General features: G+C 40.5%; 1 protein-coding gene across 2 annotated transcripts in view; it reads right to left on the minus strand.

Annotated features, from left to right (window-relative positions):
* COL8A1 (collagen type VIII alpha 1 chain) overlaps positions 1 to 23,023 on the minus strand; it is a 150,598-nt gene that overhangs the window by 6,854 nt on the left and 120,721 nt on the right. For both annotated transcript variants that reach the window (XM_057696277.1, XM_057696276.1), the window contains exon 3: positions 456 to 786. In XM_057696277.1, the coding sequence (XP_057552260.1) occupies positions 456 to 783 (328 nt within the window). In that variant the 5' untranslated portion in view covers positions 784 to 786. The remainder of the gene's footprint in view (positions 1 to 455; positions 787 to 23,023) is intronic.

A 23,023-nucleotide genomic window follows, 5' to 3' on the forward strand; every position in this document is an offset into this window, starting at 1 on the left:
CTTAAAAACACATTTATTTTTTACAAAGTGCTTTCATATGATTTTCCTTTTTAACACAGAAGGTTCTATCATTGTTCTCCTAGTTCTGAAGACTGACATCACTTTTTTTTTTCTCCACTTTATCCCTCAACATTTTGGCTCAGAGCTGACACAAAAAGATGCTCATTATGTTGCCGTATGTTTGAATAAAGAAATAATAAGGGAATAAACTGCTTGTTATTAAATATGTTTTGTGTCATTTGATGCTGTCAAAATAAGAAAGCATAACATAAAATGATAATTTTGTCTTTCTTTAAGACGAACTTGTCAAGGATAGAGTTTAGAACACAGTAGGAAATGAATGTCAGCCACGCATGCTAAAATAAAAATGTCAAAAATTTAGCTCTCCCCACCCCCAACTCATTGTTTAGGATTTTGGAAAGCTGCTGTTTTACAGCAGTCCTGAAGTGTGTTACCTTTGCCTTTCTTGGGAGCTGCTTCCTTGCCCATCCTTGGTGCCGGCTGAATTTCCTTCATATATTGGGGTAGATGTGGATACTCCTTGCCATACTGCATATGGGGCAGCTCCTTGCCCATGCTGAGGCCATCTTTGCCCAAAGCCATGTGAGGTACTTGCTGGCCCAGGGGCTGGTATTGCGGAATTTGCGGTGGAATCTGAGGAGGAATTTGAGGTGGCATCGGCTTGATTCCATAGTAGGCACCAGCTTGGATGAGCTGGACGGAGCCCAGAGAAATGGTAAGCAGTACTCCCAGTAGCTGCAGAGGGGCAGGTGGCCCAGCCATCACCTGTGGAGGAAGGCATGCACCAACATGGTGAAAACCAGCAGGCCAGGTGACCAGCGTTTACTTAGAGAAAGAGCAGAGAAAAAAGGAAAGGAAGTGCAGTCTTCATCAGCAGACCTTTATGAGTGGAAGACAAATGGAAAGATGTCACCTTTCAGTAGAAAACAAGCAGACAAAACACAGGAAAGAGTAAGCACTATCAAATGAAGGCAATTAGTGGGATTGTAGGCTATGGGAAGACTGCTAGTTGTCCTTGAACATGACCTCTGCCTTCTTCCATAGCATAGGCATCCCTAACTTTCAGCTGGAACGGAGCAAGCCTAGAATGAAGACATTTCATTTAGATGTGGCCATGTGACAAAGTTCTGGCCTGCTGGGTGTAGTTGTAACGGGTGCAACTTCCAAGAAGTCTCCTTAGGGGGAGTGAGCGTGTTCTTCCCCTTGCTTCTTCCCACTGGCTGGAATGTGGGCATATTGCCCAGAAATGGGCCAGACACAGTGGACCATGGAGTGAAACCTGGCATTAAGGATGGTAGAGCAACAAGCTAGAGGAAACCTCAGCCTTGGTTGAACTTGGAGGCACCATATATTAATCCTTAAGTTTGGAATTTGTCTACGCAAGAGATAAAGATTTATCTTCTTTAAGCCACTGTTATTTTGTGTGCCACACATTTGGACTGAACTTAATCCTAACAGACAGAATAGATTCTCCAAAATGAAGCAAACTTGGTGGAAAGTCATACTTTGTAAGTGCTGAAATTCTATTCTACTGTAAATGGAAACAGTTAATAATTTATAGGCTTTATGCCGGAGGCAGTAATTTTTCATATATCAGATGTTCTTTGGCTGCTTTGGTTTGGTCATAAACATGTGTAAAGGTTAGAGAGCAAACAAGAACAACAATAAGAACTGAAGACATCTTCTGAATTGGAAAGAAGGTACTTCATGTGACAGTCCCAAAATGTAATTAAAAAAAAAAAATCACCATCATAATTATGTACATACAGGGATACCAGTTCTTTCTTCTAATTATGTACTATGAAGTCATTTGTTTGGAATTAGGTTAATTGGACCTAGAGATCATTAAATTTTATCTTTGTACTATTATGAAAGAAAGGAGTTTACAAAGCAAATTTGTTGTATTAATAAGATAGAGATGTTTAACTACTCACACAAATAAACTTTTTTTAAGCCTTTTAATAGTATCCTTTGCAAATTAGTAATTAATAGAACAAATATAAATGGGGCTTATCTCTTTATAAAAAACAGCTTAAGAAGATGTGTGTTTGGAAACGCCCAGGGCTGAAGGCCCAGCAGCCCAAGGAACTGCAGTTTTCACAAATTCCTCTAGAGGGCAAGTGTGGTACACATCAAAATCTGCTCAATTATTCCGAGGTCCTAAAACCACACAAAGACTTTGCTCCCACATCTTATTGAGGGACTTAAGGAAAATCTGAACCCTAAGTGGAGCGTCATCATAATGCTGCAGAGAGAGAGAGAAAGAGAGAGAAGGAGAAAGAGAGAGAGGGCAGGGCGGAGGATGGGGGGGGTGGGCACTTGGGGGTATGGAGAAAGAAGTGGCAAGTTTCTCACAATTTTTAATGTAAATGTCTTCTGGAAAACTTTGAGTAAACTTGTGTCTACAAATAATTTAATTTCCATTCTCCTGAGAGTTTGTTTTCTTTGCCTTACTTAATTCTGGATCATAGTTTTCCACTTAGAAAATGTGTGTTGACTTTGCAACATTGTATTCAAGAGTAATGCCAAGAGTGTGAACAGGCTACAGAAGAATTGGTTAATACAAAGCACCTAAGAAAATATTTAATAAGAATGTCTACCATGAAATTCACTGCATTACAATTTTTCTAAATATACTAACTAATCATTTTTCCCCCTTTGGGGGGAAAATGAAACATCTGTCAGCAAAATGATTTATAAAACTTTCTTCATTTCATAAATTAGAATAGTCTTCAAAAAGTATTTGTTTTAAGTGTACTCGAAATGGGAGAAGATAGAAAGCTGTTATTTTATGTCCTTATATGAATAATTAATTGTTATAAACCATTTGGAAAGAGCCACAAAATTAATATTGATTTATACTCAATAATCAAAGTTATTTTAAATGGAAAAAAAGGATCGGCTGTGTACTCAACAGTAGTTTATTGAGTACTTACCAGACACAATGGGAGACCCACCCAGGGATTAAAAAGATGACTATAATATGGTCAATAGACCCTGCCCTCAAGGAGATTATGCTTTTTTAGCAGGAGTGACAGATGTGTAAACTATTAATAGGTAGCAAAGGATATCAGGAAATAAAAGTAAATTTTCCACTCACTTCTGCTCTTTAGTATCTAAAATCCCTTCCCTTTGAAGCAACAACATTTCCCATTTTCCTTCATATTTTCCCAGAGATATTCTATGAACATGCACGTATAACACACACCCATTTAAGACAGATTACAGCCTGTTCTACACACCACTGCTCCTTACTTTTTTCACTCAGAAGACCAGAACTTCATCTTAGTTTCGTGTATCTTCTTCATTTGTTAAAAATAAGACTCGATTGTTCTCTAAGCCCCATCTGTCTCTAACATTCAATGTCTGAGGCAGTGAGCTGACCGGGTAACCCGTGCTAGGTACAACGTGGTAATACCTGGTGATGTGTAACCTGGGGTTTAATTCTACCTTTGGGGGTTAATGTGTTTCATTATTAAATCCTAAACTTGGGGTGATAATAGCATGCTTAGTCCTTCACCCTTCTTGCAGTTCAGTGGATGTGTTGGATTTACTTAATAATCTTCAAACCAAGACAGTCTAATGCAACACTGGAAAACTGGAAGTGCGCAAAATGCTTGGAAGAAGACCAGTTGAACACTAAAGGCCCACTGGGATTCTGCTCTACTATAGCTATTTCCTCTCATAGGCTTGGCCTTTCTCTCCTGAAAACTACCTCTGTCAGTGTGCCATCTGCCATTTCTCTGGATCTTTATTTAAATAAACTTCAATCAGTTTTAGATTGAATATTTACGTAGGGGCCCTGGTTAGAATTTACCACTTGACTTATCCTTATTCACTTCCCTCGTCCCTGAGAATATTTTTGGTGATCAAAGTGGTGTGGAGGTTCTCCTCAAATCACTCAAAAGAATGTCAGATTTGTGTAACACTATACAAACACCTGGTGGGAAGAAGGAGCCTCAGAATTCCTGCTGGGGAGAAATGGTGGTAGTTTTCTTGCCTTCTTTTTTCTTTTTCTAAGGATGTAGGACACAATAATGCTGTGAGTTCTATCTGATGTTTTCTTGACTTTCTATCTGATAACTGGTATGTGGCATGTATGTGCTTGAGTACCTGTGAACATAAACATACATACTGCATGCGGACACTGGATCTTTGCCAGCCCGGCCGGCTTAGTGATGAGTGTCATGTCACACAGGAAGTGCCTTGTAGAAGAAACCAAATGGCAGCAGTTGAGTTGTAGCTCTGCCATTCTCTGTGTTTATGACTTTCTGCAAGTCCCTTTTCTTCACTGAGCCTCAGTTTCCTTGCTTATAAAACAGAAATCATAATCTCTGTCTCTCCCACAGCTCCATTCAAGGGCACAAATGATAATATGAATTCTTCCTAAGCCAAAAAAGCACCATTCCCATTTAAGTTGTTATTAATGGAGTGTGACCAAAAAGACAAATCAAAACCAACTGAAACGTCAAAGACATTCAAAGAAGGATACTAGCCAAAGTAAATGTGAGTTAACTGCAATAATGACAAACCTAACATGAATAAAACAATAATGGCCATTAAAATGTACTTGTTAAAAATGGCAAAAAGAACAGCTGAACCAAGACAGTTATTCATTCTGGGGTCAGAGTTGCCCGTCCTAATCATTTTGAATAGCCCTAAATGGTTCCTTATATTTGGGCAGGGCTGCAGAGACTTTTGGTTTCCTCATGTGACTTGTAATGAATATAAGAGAATAACGTGATATATATTATTTTAGACACTCCTCAGCATTTTATTTGTACGTTGATCCTCATGAGATTTTGGCTTACTATGTGAAAGAATATTTAAGTATTTAAACCTTCAATCTTTACCCAAAATCCAACTTGCCCTTTCACATGGGACAGCTTTCCCTTTCCCTTTCCCAGCGTGTCTGTGTTTGTGTATGTGTATGCGCGTGTGTCTGTGTTGTGTGTGGTATGGACAAGCCTCTCTCATCTGCTCCCAGGTGGCCCTCCTCTGCGCCCCCTACTTGCCCCTTGCACAGGGTTTGTTGTTTCTCAAGGCTTCAGATTCACCACACCTAAAACAAGGGGAAAGTCAGGCAGCACCCTACTCCTCCAATATCCACCAGAATTGTTTTCTTGCCTTTCCCATGCCACTCAAAGAAAACTCTCTTCTGATTGATTGTATTTCTCCGGGAAATTCATTCACGAGATACAGATATTTATGGTGCACTTACTAATTATTACAAATGGCTCTGGGAATTAGAGAAAGAGAGGTAAATTAGAGAGGTGAGTCCTTGATCTCATTGAACTCACATTCTAGTGTGGGGAGACATGCAATTAACAAGTAAAAAATAAATTTTGTAATCTCAAATTTAAGTGTTGTGAAGAAAAAGCAGGGGAAAGGGCTTGAGAATGGCTGGGAGTGGCAGATGCTGTTTTGGAAGGGCGGTGGTAGAAGACATCTCTAAGGAAGAAAATTTTGGATAGAGGTGTGAAGGCTGAAAGGTTTGTTTATCTCTCAAGACACAATACTGGGAAAAAGAGTCTTACTAATTACTTGTAGCTGTAGGTACCGTTCATTAATGTAAGCCCCTGTTTCAAGACTGTTCCTCATCTATGTCAGTCCTCATTTTGACCTCTTTATTTATGGTATTCTTTTTTTTTTTTCTTCTGGAGGATTCTTATTATTTTTAAACCCCTCTCCAGATTTCAGCCCTACTGCACTGGTTTGCTGGGGCTGCGATAACAAAGTATCCCAGACTGAATGGCTCAAACAACAGACATTTATTTCCTCACAATTCTGGAGGCTAGAAGTCCAAGATAAAGGTATTGGTAGGGTGAGTTTCTTCTGGGGCCTCTCTTCTGGCTTGTAGGTGGCCATATACTCCCTGTGTCTTCACATGGTCTTTCCTCTCTATGTCTGTGTCCTAACCTCCTCTTCTTGTAAGGACACCAGTCGTATTAGACTAGGGCCCACCCTAGTGACCTCATTTTAACCCAGGGTCTTTAAAGAGGAAGTTAAGTTAAAATGAGGTCACTAGGGTGGGCCCTAGTCTAATATGACTGGTGTCCTTATAAGAAGAGGAGATTAGGACACAGACATATAGAGGATCCAATAATCCCACTACTGAGCATATACCCAGAGAAAACCATAATCTGAAAAGAAACATGTACCATAATGTTTATTGCAGCACTGTGTACAATAGCCAGGACATGGAAGCAACCTAAATGCCCATCAACAGATGAATGGATAAAGAAGATGTGGCATATATATACAATGGAATATTACTCAGCTTTAAAAAGGGATGAGATGGAACTATATGTAATGAGGTGGACAGACCTAGAATCTGTCATACAGAGTGAAGTAAGCCAGAAAGAGAAAAACAAATAATGTATGCTAACTCATGTATATGGAATCTAAAAAAAAAAAAAAAATGGTACTGATGAACCCAGTGACAGGACAAGAATAAGGACGCAGATGCAGAGAATGGACTGGAGGACACGGGGTTGGGGGGCAGGGGGCGATGGGGAAGCTAGGACCAAGTGAGAGAGTAGCATAGACATATATATACTACCAACTGTAAAATAGATAGCCAGTGGGAAGTTGCTATATAACAAAGGGAGATCAATTCGATGATGGGTGATGCCTTAGAGGGCCAGGATGGGGAAGGTGGGGGGGAGTCACGGGAGGGAGGGGATATGGGGATACGTATATAAATACAGCTGATTCACTTTGGTGTACCTCATAAGCTGGTACAAGAGTGTAAAGCAATTATATTCCAATAAAGAGCTTAAAAAAAAAGATCCTATCTCCAAATGCAGTCACATTCTGAAGTGAGGGGGAATAGGACTTCAACACATGATTTGGGGGACACAACTCAGCCTGGAACACCTACCATTCCTCCAGACCAACTCAATTCCTACCTTTTCTGTAAAGTCTTCCCTACCTACCTCCTCAAACACCATTATTCTGATAGTACTATTGAAAGTTTAACACAAAGTTACATGCAAATTTAATCAATCTTATGTTTTTTTCCTATTATTTTTTGTGTATTAGACCTCAGCATGATTGTAAGTTTCCTGAGAACCAGGAAAATGTGTGATATTCTTTTGACCTCCTCAATATTTATTGATGAACCCTTATAATCAAAACTTGTAGTGTTGATAGGGGCTTTATAAAATATCTAATTCAGCCTCACTTCCCATCTGGAGTTCTTCCTACAGCAGTTGTTGATAGAAGGCCTTCGTTTTTCCTACTTGAATATTAATAATGACGGCAACATTCATAAGGCAACTTACTACCTTCTTGCACAACTTTTGTTGCTATTTTTATTATCTGAGCAGCTTGTAGGGGAGACGCACCTGTTTTGATTCATAAATGGCAGTGCACATGTAGCTTACTTTTAGTGAGGGATGGGGAAGGGTGCATTAAGAAATATATCCCCAAATTGGCTGAGGTAAAAAATAGATGGTCACATGATCTTTTATCGCCATGCTAATAAGCCCACCTTAGAGTCATCAAACTAGGGACATAAAACTTTGTTTCATGATTTATTGGTATTACAGGACACTAACAACTCTATAAACTAGGTTGGTTAACCCTGCTCAGGTTATGGTTTTATTGCCCTTTAGAGTATTAACCAGTTTTGTATCAAATTTAGCGTTATCTCAGCATACTTTTTTATCCACTCATTACAATGAAAGGCCCAGATTTTTAATATTTTATTTCAAATTGACTTTGTCATCATTTAAAACTTTGACATGTTTACTTATAAATGAGAACTGTTTTTACCATTTTGAGAATTATGCTTTGATGGGGACACAAATTAAACAAAAACATAAATGTATGGTGTGTTGGATGGTATGGAGGAAAACAAAGGAGAGAATGCGTAAGGATGTTGAGGTGATGCTCTTTGAAACCCACTTTACCATAGAAACTGAGCCTTCTGTGATTGGGTGCGCCGGCACCTGGGTTTTAAAGGAAGATAGTAACAACTCTAAGCAATAGAGAGTATGGAAAGTTGGCCTTCTGGGGGATTCTAGAGGAGATTAAATGTGATTGCTGCATGGCAGAGAGTTGGAGAAAAGATCTCCAATGAAGGAGTAGTCAAGAAAGGAAAAAGTCATTTCAATTGGCTTTTTGTGTTTATAATAGGATACATATTGTAAATTCCCTTCTTCATCTCCTCAGAGATGAAGAAACTCTAATTCTTCTGATGATACCTTCAGAAAACCTAATTCTTTGGGGGGAATGGATTTTGGGGGGTAGGTAGAAGAATGGTTCAGTGCTGTTTCTTATTAGCATTGGGCAAAATCAGTGACTGTATTTGAGAAAACCAGAACCAGAGGATGGTTAAGGGAGGAAAGACAATAAATATCAAAGTTATAATAATATTAGCCACGTTTTTGAGCACTTACTTTACGCCAGCACTATGAACATACTTCAAATACATATCATCAACCCTTTGTCCACTTACTCGGTCTTTTTAACAGTAAACTCTCTCAAATGATATTTCCCCATCCTGTATTTATATAGTTGATTATTTTACTGAAATTCAAGACTGTTGCATTCCAAGTTAGAAAGTTTAAATTCTTATTTGAAAAGACAAGCATCATTTGATATCACTTATATGTAGAATCTAAAAAATGATACAATAAGCTTATTACAAAACAGAAATAGACTCACAGAGATAGAAAACAAACTTATGGACTTCCCTGGTGGCACAGTGGTTAAGAATCAGCCTGCCAATGCAGGGGACATGGGTTCGAGCCCTGGTCTGGGAAGATCCCACATGCAGCAGAGAAACTAAGCCCATGCACCACAACTACTGAGTGTGTGCTCTAGAGCCTGTGAGCCACAACCACTGAAGCCCGCGTGCCTAGAATCCGTGCTCCACAACAAGAGAAGCCACCACAATGAGAAGCCCTCGCACTGCAACGAAGAGTAACCCCTGCTTGCCACAACTAGAAAAAGCCTGGGCACAGCAACGAAGACCCAATGCAGTCAAAAATAAATAAATAAATACATTTATAAAAAAAAGAAAAAGAAAAAAAGAAAACAAACTTATGGTTACCAAAGGAGAAAGGAGAAGAGGGGATAAATTAGGAGTTTGGGATTAGAAAATACATACTTCTATGTATAAAATAGATAACCAACAAGGACCCATTGTATAGCACAGGGAACTGTACTAAATATCTGGTAATAACCTATAATTGAAAAGAATCTGAAAAAGAATATATATATATAAATACACAAATTATATGTGTAAATTATATATGTATAAATATAAACTAAATCATTTTGCTGCATACCTGAAACTAACACAATAATGCAAATCAACTATATTTCAATAAAATTATTAAAAAAGTAATTCTTACTTGATTATTGTTAGGAAACATCATCAATACATTGGATAACAAGGTACAGATCTAATTATACTTCCACTTTTCTCCATCTTGTCCTCCAAATTGTTGAAATAAAGAATTTCCCTATTATATCGGATAAGATCCTAGACTGGATCCCTTACTTTTTGCTTTTTGGACTAAGGACACAAGCTTGGAAGGTATTAATGAAGTCAAAGGGAATATGCTGAGATGGAGCTCAAAGAAATTAAACCATCAGATATTAGTCAATCAATCCAGTGAAGGCAGTGGGCAAAAACATCCTATAAGCATTCATTAGTTTTAGTCAATTTTCCCAATTACACCTCTTAGGACTGATACTTCTATAAAACTGAGCTTGAATATGTCCTTCACTGATGAATCCTGAATTCTGCTATAGTTAAGAGGAGCCAACAACCCCACCAACTAGCTATAGGCAGAGCGTGACCTCTTGGGACCTACAGAACTTGAGACGTCAATTAGGTTGTGTCATCAACTCTAGAAATGGGCCACCCACGTACCCCTCTGAAATGGATGGCCAACCACCACATTCCAAAAGTTCTCCAGAAGAGATTTCATAACATTCCCCGGTAACCAATTGCAGGATCCACAGACCTACATTTCCTAATATCTAATCTGAATCTTTCTTGATGAACTTTAAGCTCATTTCCTCTTTTTTATTCTCAAAGGAGGTGGGAAACATCTGGAGAATATTTTTCTTAAAATAATAGTTCACATACTTGAAGTCTGCAATTAACTCCTTTTGTTTCTCTAACTGGAGTCATGTCAGCTGCCAAAGAGTTTATAAAACACTAGAGAGAACCCCTAAAAGGAAAGTTCTAAAGTGGAATCCTTTTTTGTTTTATTTAGCTTTTCTTCCCGTAATATGAAGACATCATTGTTTGCAGAGCACAGAGCATCTAAATGCTGGTTTTGACCTCAGCCAGGTCACCTACCCTGGGTGGGCATCAGTTTCCTCATCTGCAGAACAGGGACATTGGCTAGATGACCTCAAGGTCCCCTGTAGTTCTAAAGCACTATGGTAGCTGTGAACATGAACAACGAATCCACACTTCATGGACAAATGCTTTTATGAATGTACATGCTTAAGCCTTTTGGATGTCATCTCACTTCCAGTGACTTTTCAGTATTTCACCCCCTCCCCCCTCGCCTTCTTACAGGTGGAGATGGAACAACAAGGGTTTGAACAGCCCCCCTGAAAGTATTCCCTTGATGAAATAAGCTGTATGTGACCAGAAACCAAAGAAAGAGCCTAAATAAGAAATAATGTTTATGGGTGAAAAAGTGATTTATAATTTTTTTATATTAAAGATTGACTAAAAATGGAAGCTTACTGAAAAATCTTTAAAAAACAGCTACAAATGATAAAAATTTCCTACAACGTATAGGCTCAAAATGTTCCCCAGAGTCATTCAGCAAGTATTGAGGTATGCCTCCTGCCGTAGGAATGATGAATACAAAGTATGCACCTTGGGAAGGAGAATTAGGTGGTGAATAGGGAACATGTAGCTGTTTTTAGAAGCTATAATGTTCATTTTGTAAGAAAAATGGAAGATCTGAAACTTAGAGGCAGCTCTATAGTAAAGTAGGCAAAGACGAGGGCTTCCCAAGAATAAGGCTCTCCCCGTTCCATGGGGCCAGTGATGTGCAGCAAGAAAAATTCCTTCCTGATGTGACCCGAAAGGGCTGGAGAGAACTTTACCATTCACATGGGCATCTTTCTGCCTTTTCTGCACTACTACACCTTGTGTAAATGACACAATGTAAAATAAAGGTGTTTTCAGGCCTTTGCAAGGGAGAGATGTGTGAGGAAGTCTCATCTAATGTAATCCATTGAACTGGACATTGTAGAAAATATTTGCTTAGAGTAAATAACTATAATGTATTTTGTAAAATATAATACTATGGACATGGAAGTATAGACTTCCATTTATAAGACATAAGTACTAGGAATGTAATGCACAACAAGATAAAGCAATTAACACTGCTGTAGGTTATACATGAAAGTCATTAAGAGAGTAAATCCTAAGAGTTCTCATCACAAGGAAAATTTCTTTTCTTTTTCTTTTGTTTTGTATGTATATGAGGTGATGAATGTTCACTTTGTTGTGATAATCATTTCATGATGCATGTAAGTCAAATCATTATGCTATACATCTTAAACTTATACAGTGCTATATGTCAATTATATCTCAGTAAAACTGGAAGGAAAAAATATAAATTTCATGGAGCATCTGTTCACTGCAAACACTTTTATTTCATCTTGAACTCTTGTGCAGACCAATGAGATTACAAGTGAATTTCAACCAAACAAAATTCAGCAATGTCCTTGTCATAAGGAAATATGGTAGTTGTGGTAGAAGTTGTTCTTTGTAAATAACATGAACGAATTGAATAAAGTAAAATGATAAAATTATACTCATTCCCCAAATACCTAAGGTTGAAGAGACTAGCAAGTTTAAACCAAGTTAGGTAAAAAGACAAAAACACATAACTTGTTTCCTGAATGACCTTTATCCAGATCCTGAACTTCAAGAACTTGGGGTCATAGGGTAGCCTCTAGATGTGGGAGGGAGTGATAAAGAGTAGGAGATGGCTTGCCTTTAGACTCCAACTTTTCCTGAGGAAGTCTGTCATGTTAGAAGCTCTTGCTGGGGACTTCCCTGGTGGTGCAAAGGTTAAGAATCTGCCTGCCAATGCAGGGGACACGGGTTCGAGCCCTGGTCTGGGAAGATCCCACATGCTGCAGAGCAACAAAGCCCGTGCACCACAGCTACTGAGCCTGTGCTCTAGAGCCTGCGAGCCACAACTACTGAGCCCACATGCCACAACTACTGAAGCCCGTGTGCCTAGATCCCATGCTCTGCAACAAGAGAAGCCACCACAATGAGAAACCCATGCACCTCAACAAAGGGTAGCCCCAGCTTGCCACAACTAGAGAAAGCCTGCACCCAGCAACGAAGACCCAAAGCAGCCAAAAAAAAAAAACAAACAAACCTGTGAAATCATGTTAAAAAACATTATAGAAAAAAAAAGAAAGAAAGGAGGTCTTGCCTTTTCTGTAATTCTGTGTGTCTTCTAGATGCTTAACTGTTGCTCAGCATCTTACCCAAGAAAAGTTGAGGGATCAGGTGACACTCAAATGAGTTAGTTCTGGTCAAAGTTTTGAAAATTGAGAAAGTTGAAATAGCAGGCTTAGTTCCCAGCCAGCATGGGCACTTCCTGGAAGCAGGATGGAGAGTCCTTTGTCACCATGGATGTTTCTCCCAATACCTTCCTAGGATGGTGGCAAGGAAAGACTGAAAAGCACAGGAAGGTGTCTTTGCCCCATATTGATTGGCACTTAGTATTTACTCTATCAGTATATCCAGAAGATTAAGCAAGCAAGCCAACTTCCTGTGCTAGCATTTTCTTTTTATTAGCAGGCTATTATGGCAGTAGACTGTTCATTTTCGTATTTTTATAAGAAACTGTGAAACAAACAAAAATTTCCTGAACCAAGCAACAAATCCTAGCCTTGTGCATCTTCCATAATACTAAAATATTTATTAATGCCATTACAGTGTGGGTGCATATGTGTCTTTGTGGATTGAAAGGTGAGAGGCAGAGGACGTGAGGCAGCCAACTGATTTCTTTTTTCACTCTTGAACTGGTGATTTGGGGGATGCAGTTGTTGAAGTTTTATTTAGCTAAGATTACTTGAGTCACATAACCTTGAATGACTTGGTGTTAAAAGTCAAGCTCTAGAGTTTCTATCACACATGGGCAAAACATTAAATCAAATCAACAGCACTTGGAAATAAAAATAATTAATAAACTTCCTGCAAAATTGCTCCCCCTCCCCCTGCCCACACACACTCATACGGCTCATCTCCAGTCAGAACAGCAATCCTACTAAAGTTGCAGTATGTACCCCTGGAAATTTCTGAATTACATAAGAGCTAAAAAAACGATCTCAACAATTTCTTGGTCAGTAAAAATGTGAAGTTGTTCTTTCTCTGTTGCATGGTTTAAGAGTAGCAGAGATCATTCCACAGCACTGTTCCCAAGACTGAATTTAAATACAAAAAAAAATTTAGCTCTCAAGCTGGGGCTAAGCCGAAAACGCCAAGCTGTGATAAATTGTCAGCCACAGAGAGGGCAGTCTCTAAATCCACCACTTTTCAACCACAGCTCCATCTAGATAATTAGCCCGCATGGTAACATCCTGCCCTTTGAACACAGGCAAAGCGCTGAAAGCAACCAAACCACAGCTATCTTGGTATTGGAAGTTCTGCTTCTTTCAGGGGTGGAATTTATTTTGAGGGAGAAAGAGATGGATGTGCTGTCTGGGAGGAAAATCATAAGGTTTTCACAGTTAATCCACCAAACATTTTTCAGAGAAAATGGAAGTGGAGAAAGGAAAGGACAAAGAATTATGTAATAAACGCCGGTTCTTGGAGATGCCTAAGTGAACGAGGCTGGGAGTGTGAAAGAGACTTTCCTTTTTTTCAGCAAACCTCACTACAGGGCACAACGAATTCACAAAACAAGTTATTGCACGGATAAACATGCTTCACGAATGTTATTTCTTAGCACTTAGTGGGAACAGGAAACTGAATTGGCGAGGAGAGATGGGGGGTGTGTGTAGCCACTTCTCTGTCACGATATACTCCTGTACTCTTCAGGGCCTCCACTTCCCAAACTATAAGATGAAGGGAATGAATTAGAGGGGGAGGGAGCCCAAATACCTGGAGGAAGCAGGAAGACGGAGCAGTGAGTAGAGTTGGCTGGCCAGAGTTTGCAGTGAACTAGGGAGCATTGCCCTGTCCAACAGGGCGGTAGTTGAAGGACTCACTTTTGTGCCTGGTTTAGGCAGGTTTTCCAAGTTTTCAAAAGAAGCCACAAATTGGGACATTTTGTGAAACCTCTTCATCCTGAAATTTTGGGTCGATTTCTTAAAAAATAGTGTCTGGTAAAAAAAAAATGCCTCTCTGTGGGCAGAATTCAACATTCAGGCCCTGGGTTCCTTGATATCAGATGGTTTCTAACATCTCTCTTGTTCGAAAACAACTGTACGGGGGAATTCCCATGCCTTTATTTGTTTAAATGTCTAACTCCTGGCATTGTTTCTCTCTCCCGTGTCAATTGATATGTTTAGTTATTAGATTTAACAATCTTATTTTGAATTTTAGGCACTACTGTGTTAGTGGCTGGCGATATATAAAAATAAGTGAAAAACAAGGACTTTCAAGAAGTTTTTAGGCAACTGTTAAAAGTTAGATCTTAATCTGGTGAAAGTGCTTCAATAAAGACAAAAAAGACTTTAGCCTGGATGGGGTATGTGGGTGGCAGGATTGGTGAGACACTTGAGGGACAGTGTTAGAACTAAGTTTCGAAGAATAAATGGGAATCGTTTAGCAGAGTAAGAAGGGAATTGGAGGTGTTACCTAGAAGCAGGCATCAGCAGCCACAGCAGTTAAAGAGCAGCTGTAGGGGATAATGGTTAAGAGCAGCAACTCTGAGCTAACCTGCCTGAATTAAATCCTGATTTTATCATATACTAGCTCTGTGATCTCAGGCGAGTTCCTTAACCTCTGTGCGTCCATTTCCTCAAGATAAATTGGGGATGATGATAACATGGTCTGTCTCATGAGGTTATTGAGGACGTGAAGGGAATTAATACAGGCAAAATGCTGAGAACAGTGATTCGGTATAGCAAGCATGGTATTGGTAGGTGTTAGCTATTATTTAAAGAGGGAGATGCAGCTGCAGTAGAGGGGATTATGAGCGCATAGTCCACCACGCTTAACTGCAGTCCTATTTTTGAAGAATTTGAAAGATTATGATTTTTGTCTTCACTTTGTTCCAGACCTCTTATGAAAACCAGGCTGCTCATTGGTCCCCTTGCCTGAGATACCAAAGGCAGGTCAGGTAAAGAGAGTTCCCAGGAGGTGGGTAACAGGTAGAGTGTCTGAGTTCCCATGCCTCAGTGCAGCCTGTGGCCCACCTGCTTGTCATGCGCAGGCATTTGTTCAGATGCTGGGGCCCTTCCCGCTCCTCTTCCCCCAGAGAACTGGCCGCTCTGCAGCCTGGTTTGTATTGACTGTGAAGGCCTCTGACTTTAAAATTCAGAGAACCAAAGACATTGCTAGGTGGTGACAGCAGCAGGTTGGCCTTGTCGGAGCAGCTGCAGGACTTAGGCTCCATTTTACTGTTGAAGGAAGTGAGATCCATGAGTAATAATAGCTGTACTTTTGGGTCAGGAAAATAATCAGCTTAAGATCACTTTTTTTAGAAGCTTGATCTTTTCGTACTATTTTCAGGGACTTGAGGAATAATAATAATAGTGGATAGTTCACATCTATTTCGTGTTTACCATATTCCAAGAATTGTCTCTGAGAGATTCATGTCCCACTCCCCCCGCCATAGTTCCTTGCTTAATTTAACACTATGTTGAGTTTTGTATCTGAAAAAACACAGACTCAATTCCATATATGCTTCTTTTATAGTTAGTGCAAAGTAGTCACTTCTAACCAAAATGCCAAATAAATCCCAAATCTTTTTTTAGCCACAAGCATTTATTTAAATAGAAAATATTAATTGTCCCTCCAAATGAAGCAGATTTGTAATGTATTTTATTTTGAACAATGGTCATAAATTCTAGGGCTGGTTATGGGAGATGGGAAGCTCCTTGTAAGAGACCCCAGGGCTCTCTCAAGTGTCTGGAACCCTGGGGTCAGACCTTTATCTTAGGGAATTCTCTGCATCTAGCTCATAACTGTGTACAAAACAGGTTTTATAAATGCTTGCTGAACAAACATGAATATGTGAAGAGCACCATATTTTCATCCCATCTCCTCCCGACTTTTCTAAACATTTAAATAAGATCTTGGGTGGCGGGAAGGCTGAGAGAGCATTATGGTTTCTGAATATTGGATCAACGTGACTCTTCACTCTGTTGTTTTCATTCTCACTCCTGATTTCGTGTTCTAGTGTCTGCTGTCAACTCACAAGAAGGAAAAATCCTACATGAGAGCCTTTCTTCCTTAGAAATTAATTAAGTGCTCTTTTTGATTTGAAAATAACAAACTTTGTAAAGACAGGGAAGGGCTGGTTGAAGGTAACGTAACGTTGAGATTGGTGATAATTGCCATTCATCGCAAGATGCTTGTAAGGGTCTCTATGGCTGCTCTAAAGGTCTTAGACTTGGCCTGAGCTGAATGACAGGATCACGGAAGCATTTTTCTAAATCCCCAGTCTTAAAATTCAATTTAGGACTCTAGACCGCAAGTGAAAAATCTCTGAAGTTCTCACCCCCTTAAAAAAGTAATCTCTGAGACACCATTTCCTTGTTTGTAAAACTGAGAGTGTCAGATTAAATGATCCTTAATGTTTCTTTCAAGTCTAAAAACCCACTGTCCTTGGCTCTACCCACTCCAGCCCTTTTTTGTTCTGTCCTAATTATGCCAGACACTAGAAAGAGTCAGGCAATAGGCTGTGGAATCAAGTATTAACATGAAATTGGATGGAGGGTGGGAAGGAGGAGGAGAGATGAACATGTGATGATTTCATACTCATGTGAACTCTTCAGCAACACTTTGCAAAGTCCCACGATTCTTTTCTCAATGATTGCCCGTTTTGTGGGCCACGTCCTTGCCATGTATTTCTGTCTCCTCACCGTGGAAACCAGCCAAGGACACATTACTGACCACCTGCTCACCTTCTTACACAAGACGACTCCCAAGACTTATTTTCTTTGCTTTCTCCTCCTGCCGGTTTATGGCTTTCCCTTATGTAGCAATAAAACTCTTGGAGAGTCCTCTTAGGGATAAATTAATGCCACAAGTATATTTCCGTTAGCTACCCTTTGATGGTTCTGCTTAAAAATAAAGGGGGAGTTGGGGCAGCTTGGTTCTTATTGAAATTTTCCTTCCCTTTGCTTTAACATCACCACTGCTCTGAAACTCTTAGTTACACTCCAAGGGAGTTTTGCTAACAATAAAAAAATGTCTGGGAAATATTGTCAGAAGACAAACTTACCATCTTTCAGTATTTTTTTCCCCCCCCATTGGAAAGATATTTATAAAGAGGCCCAGCCCGGCTTGTGTGAGTTTTCCTTGTATTCCTTCAAATATTCAAATTTATAAATAATAAATAGAAGGGGTGTCTGAATTCCAGAAAGCAAAGCACTGTCTTGTTCTCCACCCTAATAGCAAACATTACGGATTGGGTATCACGATCCCATTTCAGCTTTGTGTAGTCTACAATTTATTTTTACTTTCCCCACATTTTGTTTTATATTTTATTAATTCATCTGAATCTTATACTTAATCTGTGTCTGCTCTGGAACAGAACATCCTATGGGGTTCAGTTTCCCCTTCTCACCGTCCTAGCCCTGAGAGTTGGACAATAGGAGCGCCTGTCCTGAGCTCGACACTCGCCTGTGTGTGGCCTTGGCTAAGCCACTCAGCCCTTCTCGGCTTCTAGCTTCTCTCCTGTAATAGAATCTGGATATCGAGGGGAAAAAAATCTCCAAAGAGAGGGGGTTTCAGCTACTGTTATGGAAAGTACCACTAAAATAAACTATTTTTCTTTTTTCCTTCTTTTGTTTGGTTAAGAAGTGACCGGACTGAGCAGTCAACATGCAGTGAGGACTGGGGTAGGGCCACCATGACCATGACCCAGTTCACTGAGCCCCTCACCACACACCACTTTAATTTTCCTATTTACTCCATTCAACAAACATTTTGTGAACCACCATGCTAGGAACCGTGAAGGATCCAAGCACAACTAGGATGTCACTTCCACTTCAATGGCAGCCCAAGCCAAAGACAAAGTCTGAAAAAAATGCAAAGAAATTGGTCTTGCTTCCTCGCTCGGTCCTGCTTCCTGTTTACCCTCTTTTCTCTTATTCTTGCTTCTTCCCTTTCCTTTGTCCTTTCCCAACTCTACCCCCAATTCCTTTGCTCTTTTCCAGGTTTCTGATTCCTACCTGGTATTTACAACCTCATCAGCCCATTTCGGACCCGAGTCTGAATAAAAGCTAATGTCTTCAAGGACCAGAGTAGGCACATGAATCAAATCATCTTTCCTCTTCACTGGATTCGAGGGCAGGGGTCTTACAAGCGAGGAAGAAATGCCACGTGGGAGGACTAGGGTGGCGTTAAAAAGCTCCTATCCCTGCCTGGCCCTCAAATACCTCCTCCACGGGTCTGCTAAAGGCCGCAAATTTCTGTTAAAGTTCCAGAGCCTGGGAAAGCTAATACATTCCAGAGGTTTTTATGACCAATGTCCCATCTATAATGTAAAACAGACCCCAAGGCACTGGGACTCAGGCAATTTAGAAGAATGGGGCCTGGGGCAGTTTAGGGGCTCTGGGTGGATTGCCCTGGCTGGGAATGGGTAGATAGTAAGACGGAGACACAAGGTAGGAGGTACCTTAGGGAAATCAGAGGCATGAGATGGAGGCATGAAGCTTAGCCTTGCCACGAAGACTCTCTAGCGGCTCCTGGGAAGAAGGGCTGGTCATGATGACATGATGAATTTCTGTCTACCGCATCCCCACTGAGAGGCAAGAGCTCATGTATTCAGGAGGGATCCCCTCCAGCAAAGCTCCACAGAAACTGACTATAGTCCAGCCCTAAAGTGCTTGAGATGAACAATCTTGGTCATTTGCAAGAGTCAGACCTCAGCCCTCCCTCCCCTCATCATGCCAGGGCAGGGACCGATGCTTCTCAAACTCCTGCCATCAGTGCACTGCTGTATTTATCTGGCAGTGCAAGGCTAGGCCCCCATCTTCCACATAGGAGAGGTGCTGATGCTCCCCTCAGCCACGATTGATGAGTATCCAGGAGGGGGTTGGAGCCAAAGTTCTGCCACATCATCGAGCTATTTGAACTCAGCCTCTGATCACACCAGGGGAAGGGCTGGTGCTTCCCTAGTCACACAGTTTAAATGCCGCACAGGCCAAGAGGCAGCTTCTTCTCCAGGAGTCTGACTTCCAGGCCTGCTGGATCTTTTGTGCATGACCCTCGCCTGGAATGGGCCAAGGACAAGGGGGGACCCTCACACCAGCTACTGCTCCTCTCTCTGTAAAATTTCCCTAAAAAGACTGCTTGGTCATTCGCCTTTGTGTGTACAACCTCCAGATCCTCCCCCAGCACTCCACTTGGGGATTAGAATTCTAAGATACAAAGAATGCAGAGAAATGCTTTCACCCATTAATTACCTAATTCATTGATCCATCCATTCAACATTGTTCAGGGCTTAGCAAGTGCCAGGTGCTGTAGACACAACAATGAGTGGAGAATGAGGTCCCTGTCCTGGAATGACTCACTGTCTGGAGGGGTTGGCTAGCTGAGCAGCTGACTGCTCAGACTTCTTCCCTGGGTCAGTTTCCATCTCTGTGAAATTAGTCAGAGGGAAACATTCAACTCCTGTTCATGTGTGTTGGGCTGACCAACTCACTTGGAGGATCATTGCCAGCATTTTTACAATCTCACGCTGGCTACCCTCCATCTTCCAGTGTATGATTGGGCTTCCTCTGCACTCTAGTCCTTGATGTGTATCCACAAAAAACAAACATTTTAATATCAGTCTCAACAAGACTTGCAAAGAATGCAAATGGAAGACATTGCATAGCGAGCATAACTTTTGAATTATCTCTATGAGCATCTGGCCTTATACAGAAGCATATTAAAAAAATAATGAGTTATCCATGAGAAGTCTGAGGCAGGCAAAGAATTCCTAAACTTACGTATTATTTAGCATATGATAACATTCTGAATTTTTTTACGGGAATCGGATTCTCACTGCTGAACTCTACTTGTTCTAGCTGCTACCAAAATCAAATGATAAAACATTTTCACAAACGTGAAGAAAATTCCTTTTTCTATATGTTTATCACCTACACCCCCCTACCTATTCATCTTCCAGTCTATCATTTCTCTCCCCGTTCACCTGTAGTTATCAATGTGGACATAGTGGTTCAGAGACACAAAGGTTGGTTATTTGCTTGGTTCTGAGTTCTGATTGGGTAGAGAAGTGGGTATTTCCAGCACCTGTTAAAGGAACTTTTGGATTGAACACAAAAAATGTAATTATATATTACAATTTACGAGACTTTTCCTTCTAAGAGCTCAAGTTACTATAAAGTTACTTTTAAAATAATGATCCTCAAAATAAAGATCTTTTGTGACTAGAAATTACATGTAGCCTGAATTTTAATTTTCTTTGTGTCCTGTCAGATTCATGACACATAAAGGTGTAGACAACAATCAGAGCAGAAATGTTATACTGAAGTTGAGCAAAATCCTATGAGAAGAGGGTTTGACTCATTCCTGGCTACCACTGACCTTAACATCTGGAACAGTCTCACTGTGAAATGGAAACCAGACATTATCCTTTGCCCCGACACTGGCACTACCAGGGGTTAATTGAAATCTTGCTATTAATTCATTGAACACATATTTTGTAATGGCTTAGAATGTTTTAGGCACTCACTCTATTATTAATAACAATATTAAGAGTGAAAAACCTTGAATAAATGTTTACCCAGTGCCAGACACTGTGCTAGGTGCTTTACCTAAATTATCTCATTTAATACAATCCCAACAACTCTGGGAGGCAGGTGCTATTATATTCATTTTGCAGACATGAAAATGAGTGCCCAAAGAGGAATTGTGTGTGTGTGTGTATTTTGTATCCTGGCTTTTGTAAATGAGGCTGATAGCACAGTTCTTTTTACTGCTGAATACCACAGTTTATTTATCAATGTTCTCCTTTTCTAAAGAAAACTTTTATCTTATATTGGAGGATAGTTGATTTACAATGTTGTGCTAGTTTCAGGTGTACAAAGTGATTTAGTTATACACATACATATATCTATTCTTTTTCAGATTCTTTTCCCATATAGGTGATTACAGAGTTCAGTGTGCTCCTTTTAAAACCACATTTTTGACTTCCCAAACTTCTCACCTGACTTAAAAAACTGCATGTGGACTCTGCTAGCAACAACCAGGTAATTTAAGAAACCAACACTGGAGGGTACGCACGACTGACAATGGTGTCCTTGGGTTACTCCTCCAGGATAAGGCATTTGTCTTTTAATAAAGTTCCCATCACCTCCAGGAGGAACCTGTGATGAGGACGTCCAGGAGTGTGACGGTCACCAGGGAGATCTTTGGGGGAAGGTGGCCTCTTGCTGCCTCTTGGATTACACCAGAGGGCCACCTCATCCCCAGAGAGGGCGCAAGCTAAGATGTGGAGCACTGGCCTAATGCCACACTTCAGGACCATTAGCAGCTTCATGGTTAGCGTGCTGGGATACATGAATGGAAACCACAGAAGAGGCCCTGGCTCACTCAGCTGTGCAGGATTAACATAAATCACAAACCCAGCTTGATGAGCTAGAAAGGTTACAGTTCAAACATGCCTGTTTTGTAGAATGCACACTAGGCTGGAGTATTAATTTCAAATAGAGTTTACTTTGCCTAGTACCTATTTGCTCAGACTGTATTAAAAGATACTTTTTTTTTTTTGCCTCACCTAGGTAATGATGGTCATTATGGACCCCTGAGCTACTAAATGTTCCCAAATGACTGAATCGTTACATTTAACTAGTGATGCTGAAACTATACTTCTAGTTAGAATTAGCATATTATGTTATAATTGTTTTAAAGTTGATGGGACTTCCTTGGTGGCACAGTGGTTAAGAACCCACCTGACAATGCAGGGGACATGGGTTTGATCCCTGGTCTGGGAAGATCTCACATGCTGTGGAGGAAATAAGCCCGTGCGCCACAACTACTGAGCCTGCGTTCTACAGCCCATGAGCCACAGCTACTGAAACCAGTGTGCCTAGAGCCTGTGCTCCGCAACAAGAGAAGCCACTGCAACGAGAAGCCTGCGCACCACAACAAGGAGTAGCCCCTCCCCGCCACAACTAGAGAAAGCTCTCGTGCAGCAATGAAGACCCAACGCAGACAATAAATAAATAAATTGAAAACATAAACTTATTAAAAAAATAAAGTTGATGATCATTGTATGTATAATGTGATAAAGGAATTGTTCTTTTGACTCCACTTAACCTTATTAGAGTGTGAGTCTATAAATATCATCATTGAAAAAATGTAAATCAGGGCATCGTATGCTTCTGCTGAAATCCCTGCAATGTCTTCCTATGATTCTTTGCATAAAATCCAAACTGCCTTCACTGCTGTCAGACCTTGATCTCATCTGGTCCCTGCCTGTCCCGCATTCCACCTGTACCTGATGATTAAGGGCCAGACACGCTGACCTCTTCTCTTCATTGAATTCACCAATTTGCTCCTGCCAGGGCCTTTGTACAAGCTGTTCCTTCTGCCTGAACGGTCTTTTCCCAGTTCTGCACGTGGCTGGCTCCTTTCCGTGTCACGCACGTCTCAGCTAAATGCCATCCCCCAGAAAAGCTTTCCTTGACCGCTCTGACTGAGGCAATGTTCCAATCTGGTCATTCTCTGTCACACTGTCGCATTCATAACATCTCTCAAAAGCTGAAGTTATCTTGCCCGTTTGCTATACCCATTGTGCATTCCTCCTGCTACGACGTCTATATGCTTTGTGAGAGAAGGAACCTGGCCTGCTCCGTTCAA

This window comes from Hippopotamus amphibius, chromosome 10 (genome assembly GCF_030028045.1).
Source record: "Hippopotamus amphibius kiboko isolate mHipAmp2 chromosome 10, mHipAmp2.hap2, whole genome shotgun sequence".
In the NCBI taxonomy this organism is placed as follows: domain Eukaryota; kingdom Metazoa; phylum Chordata; class Mammalia; order Artiodactyla; family Hippopotamidae; genus Hippopotamus; species Hippopotamus amphibius.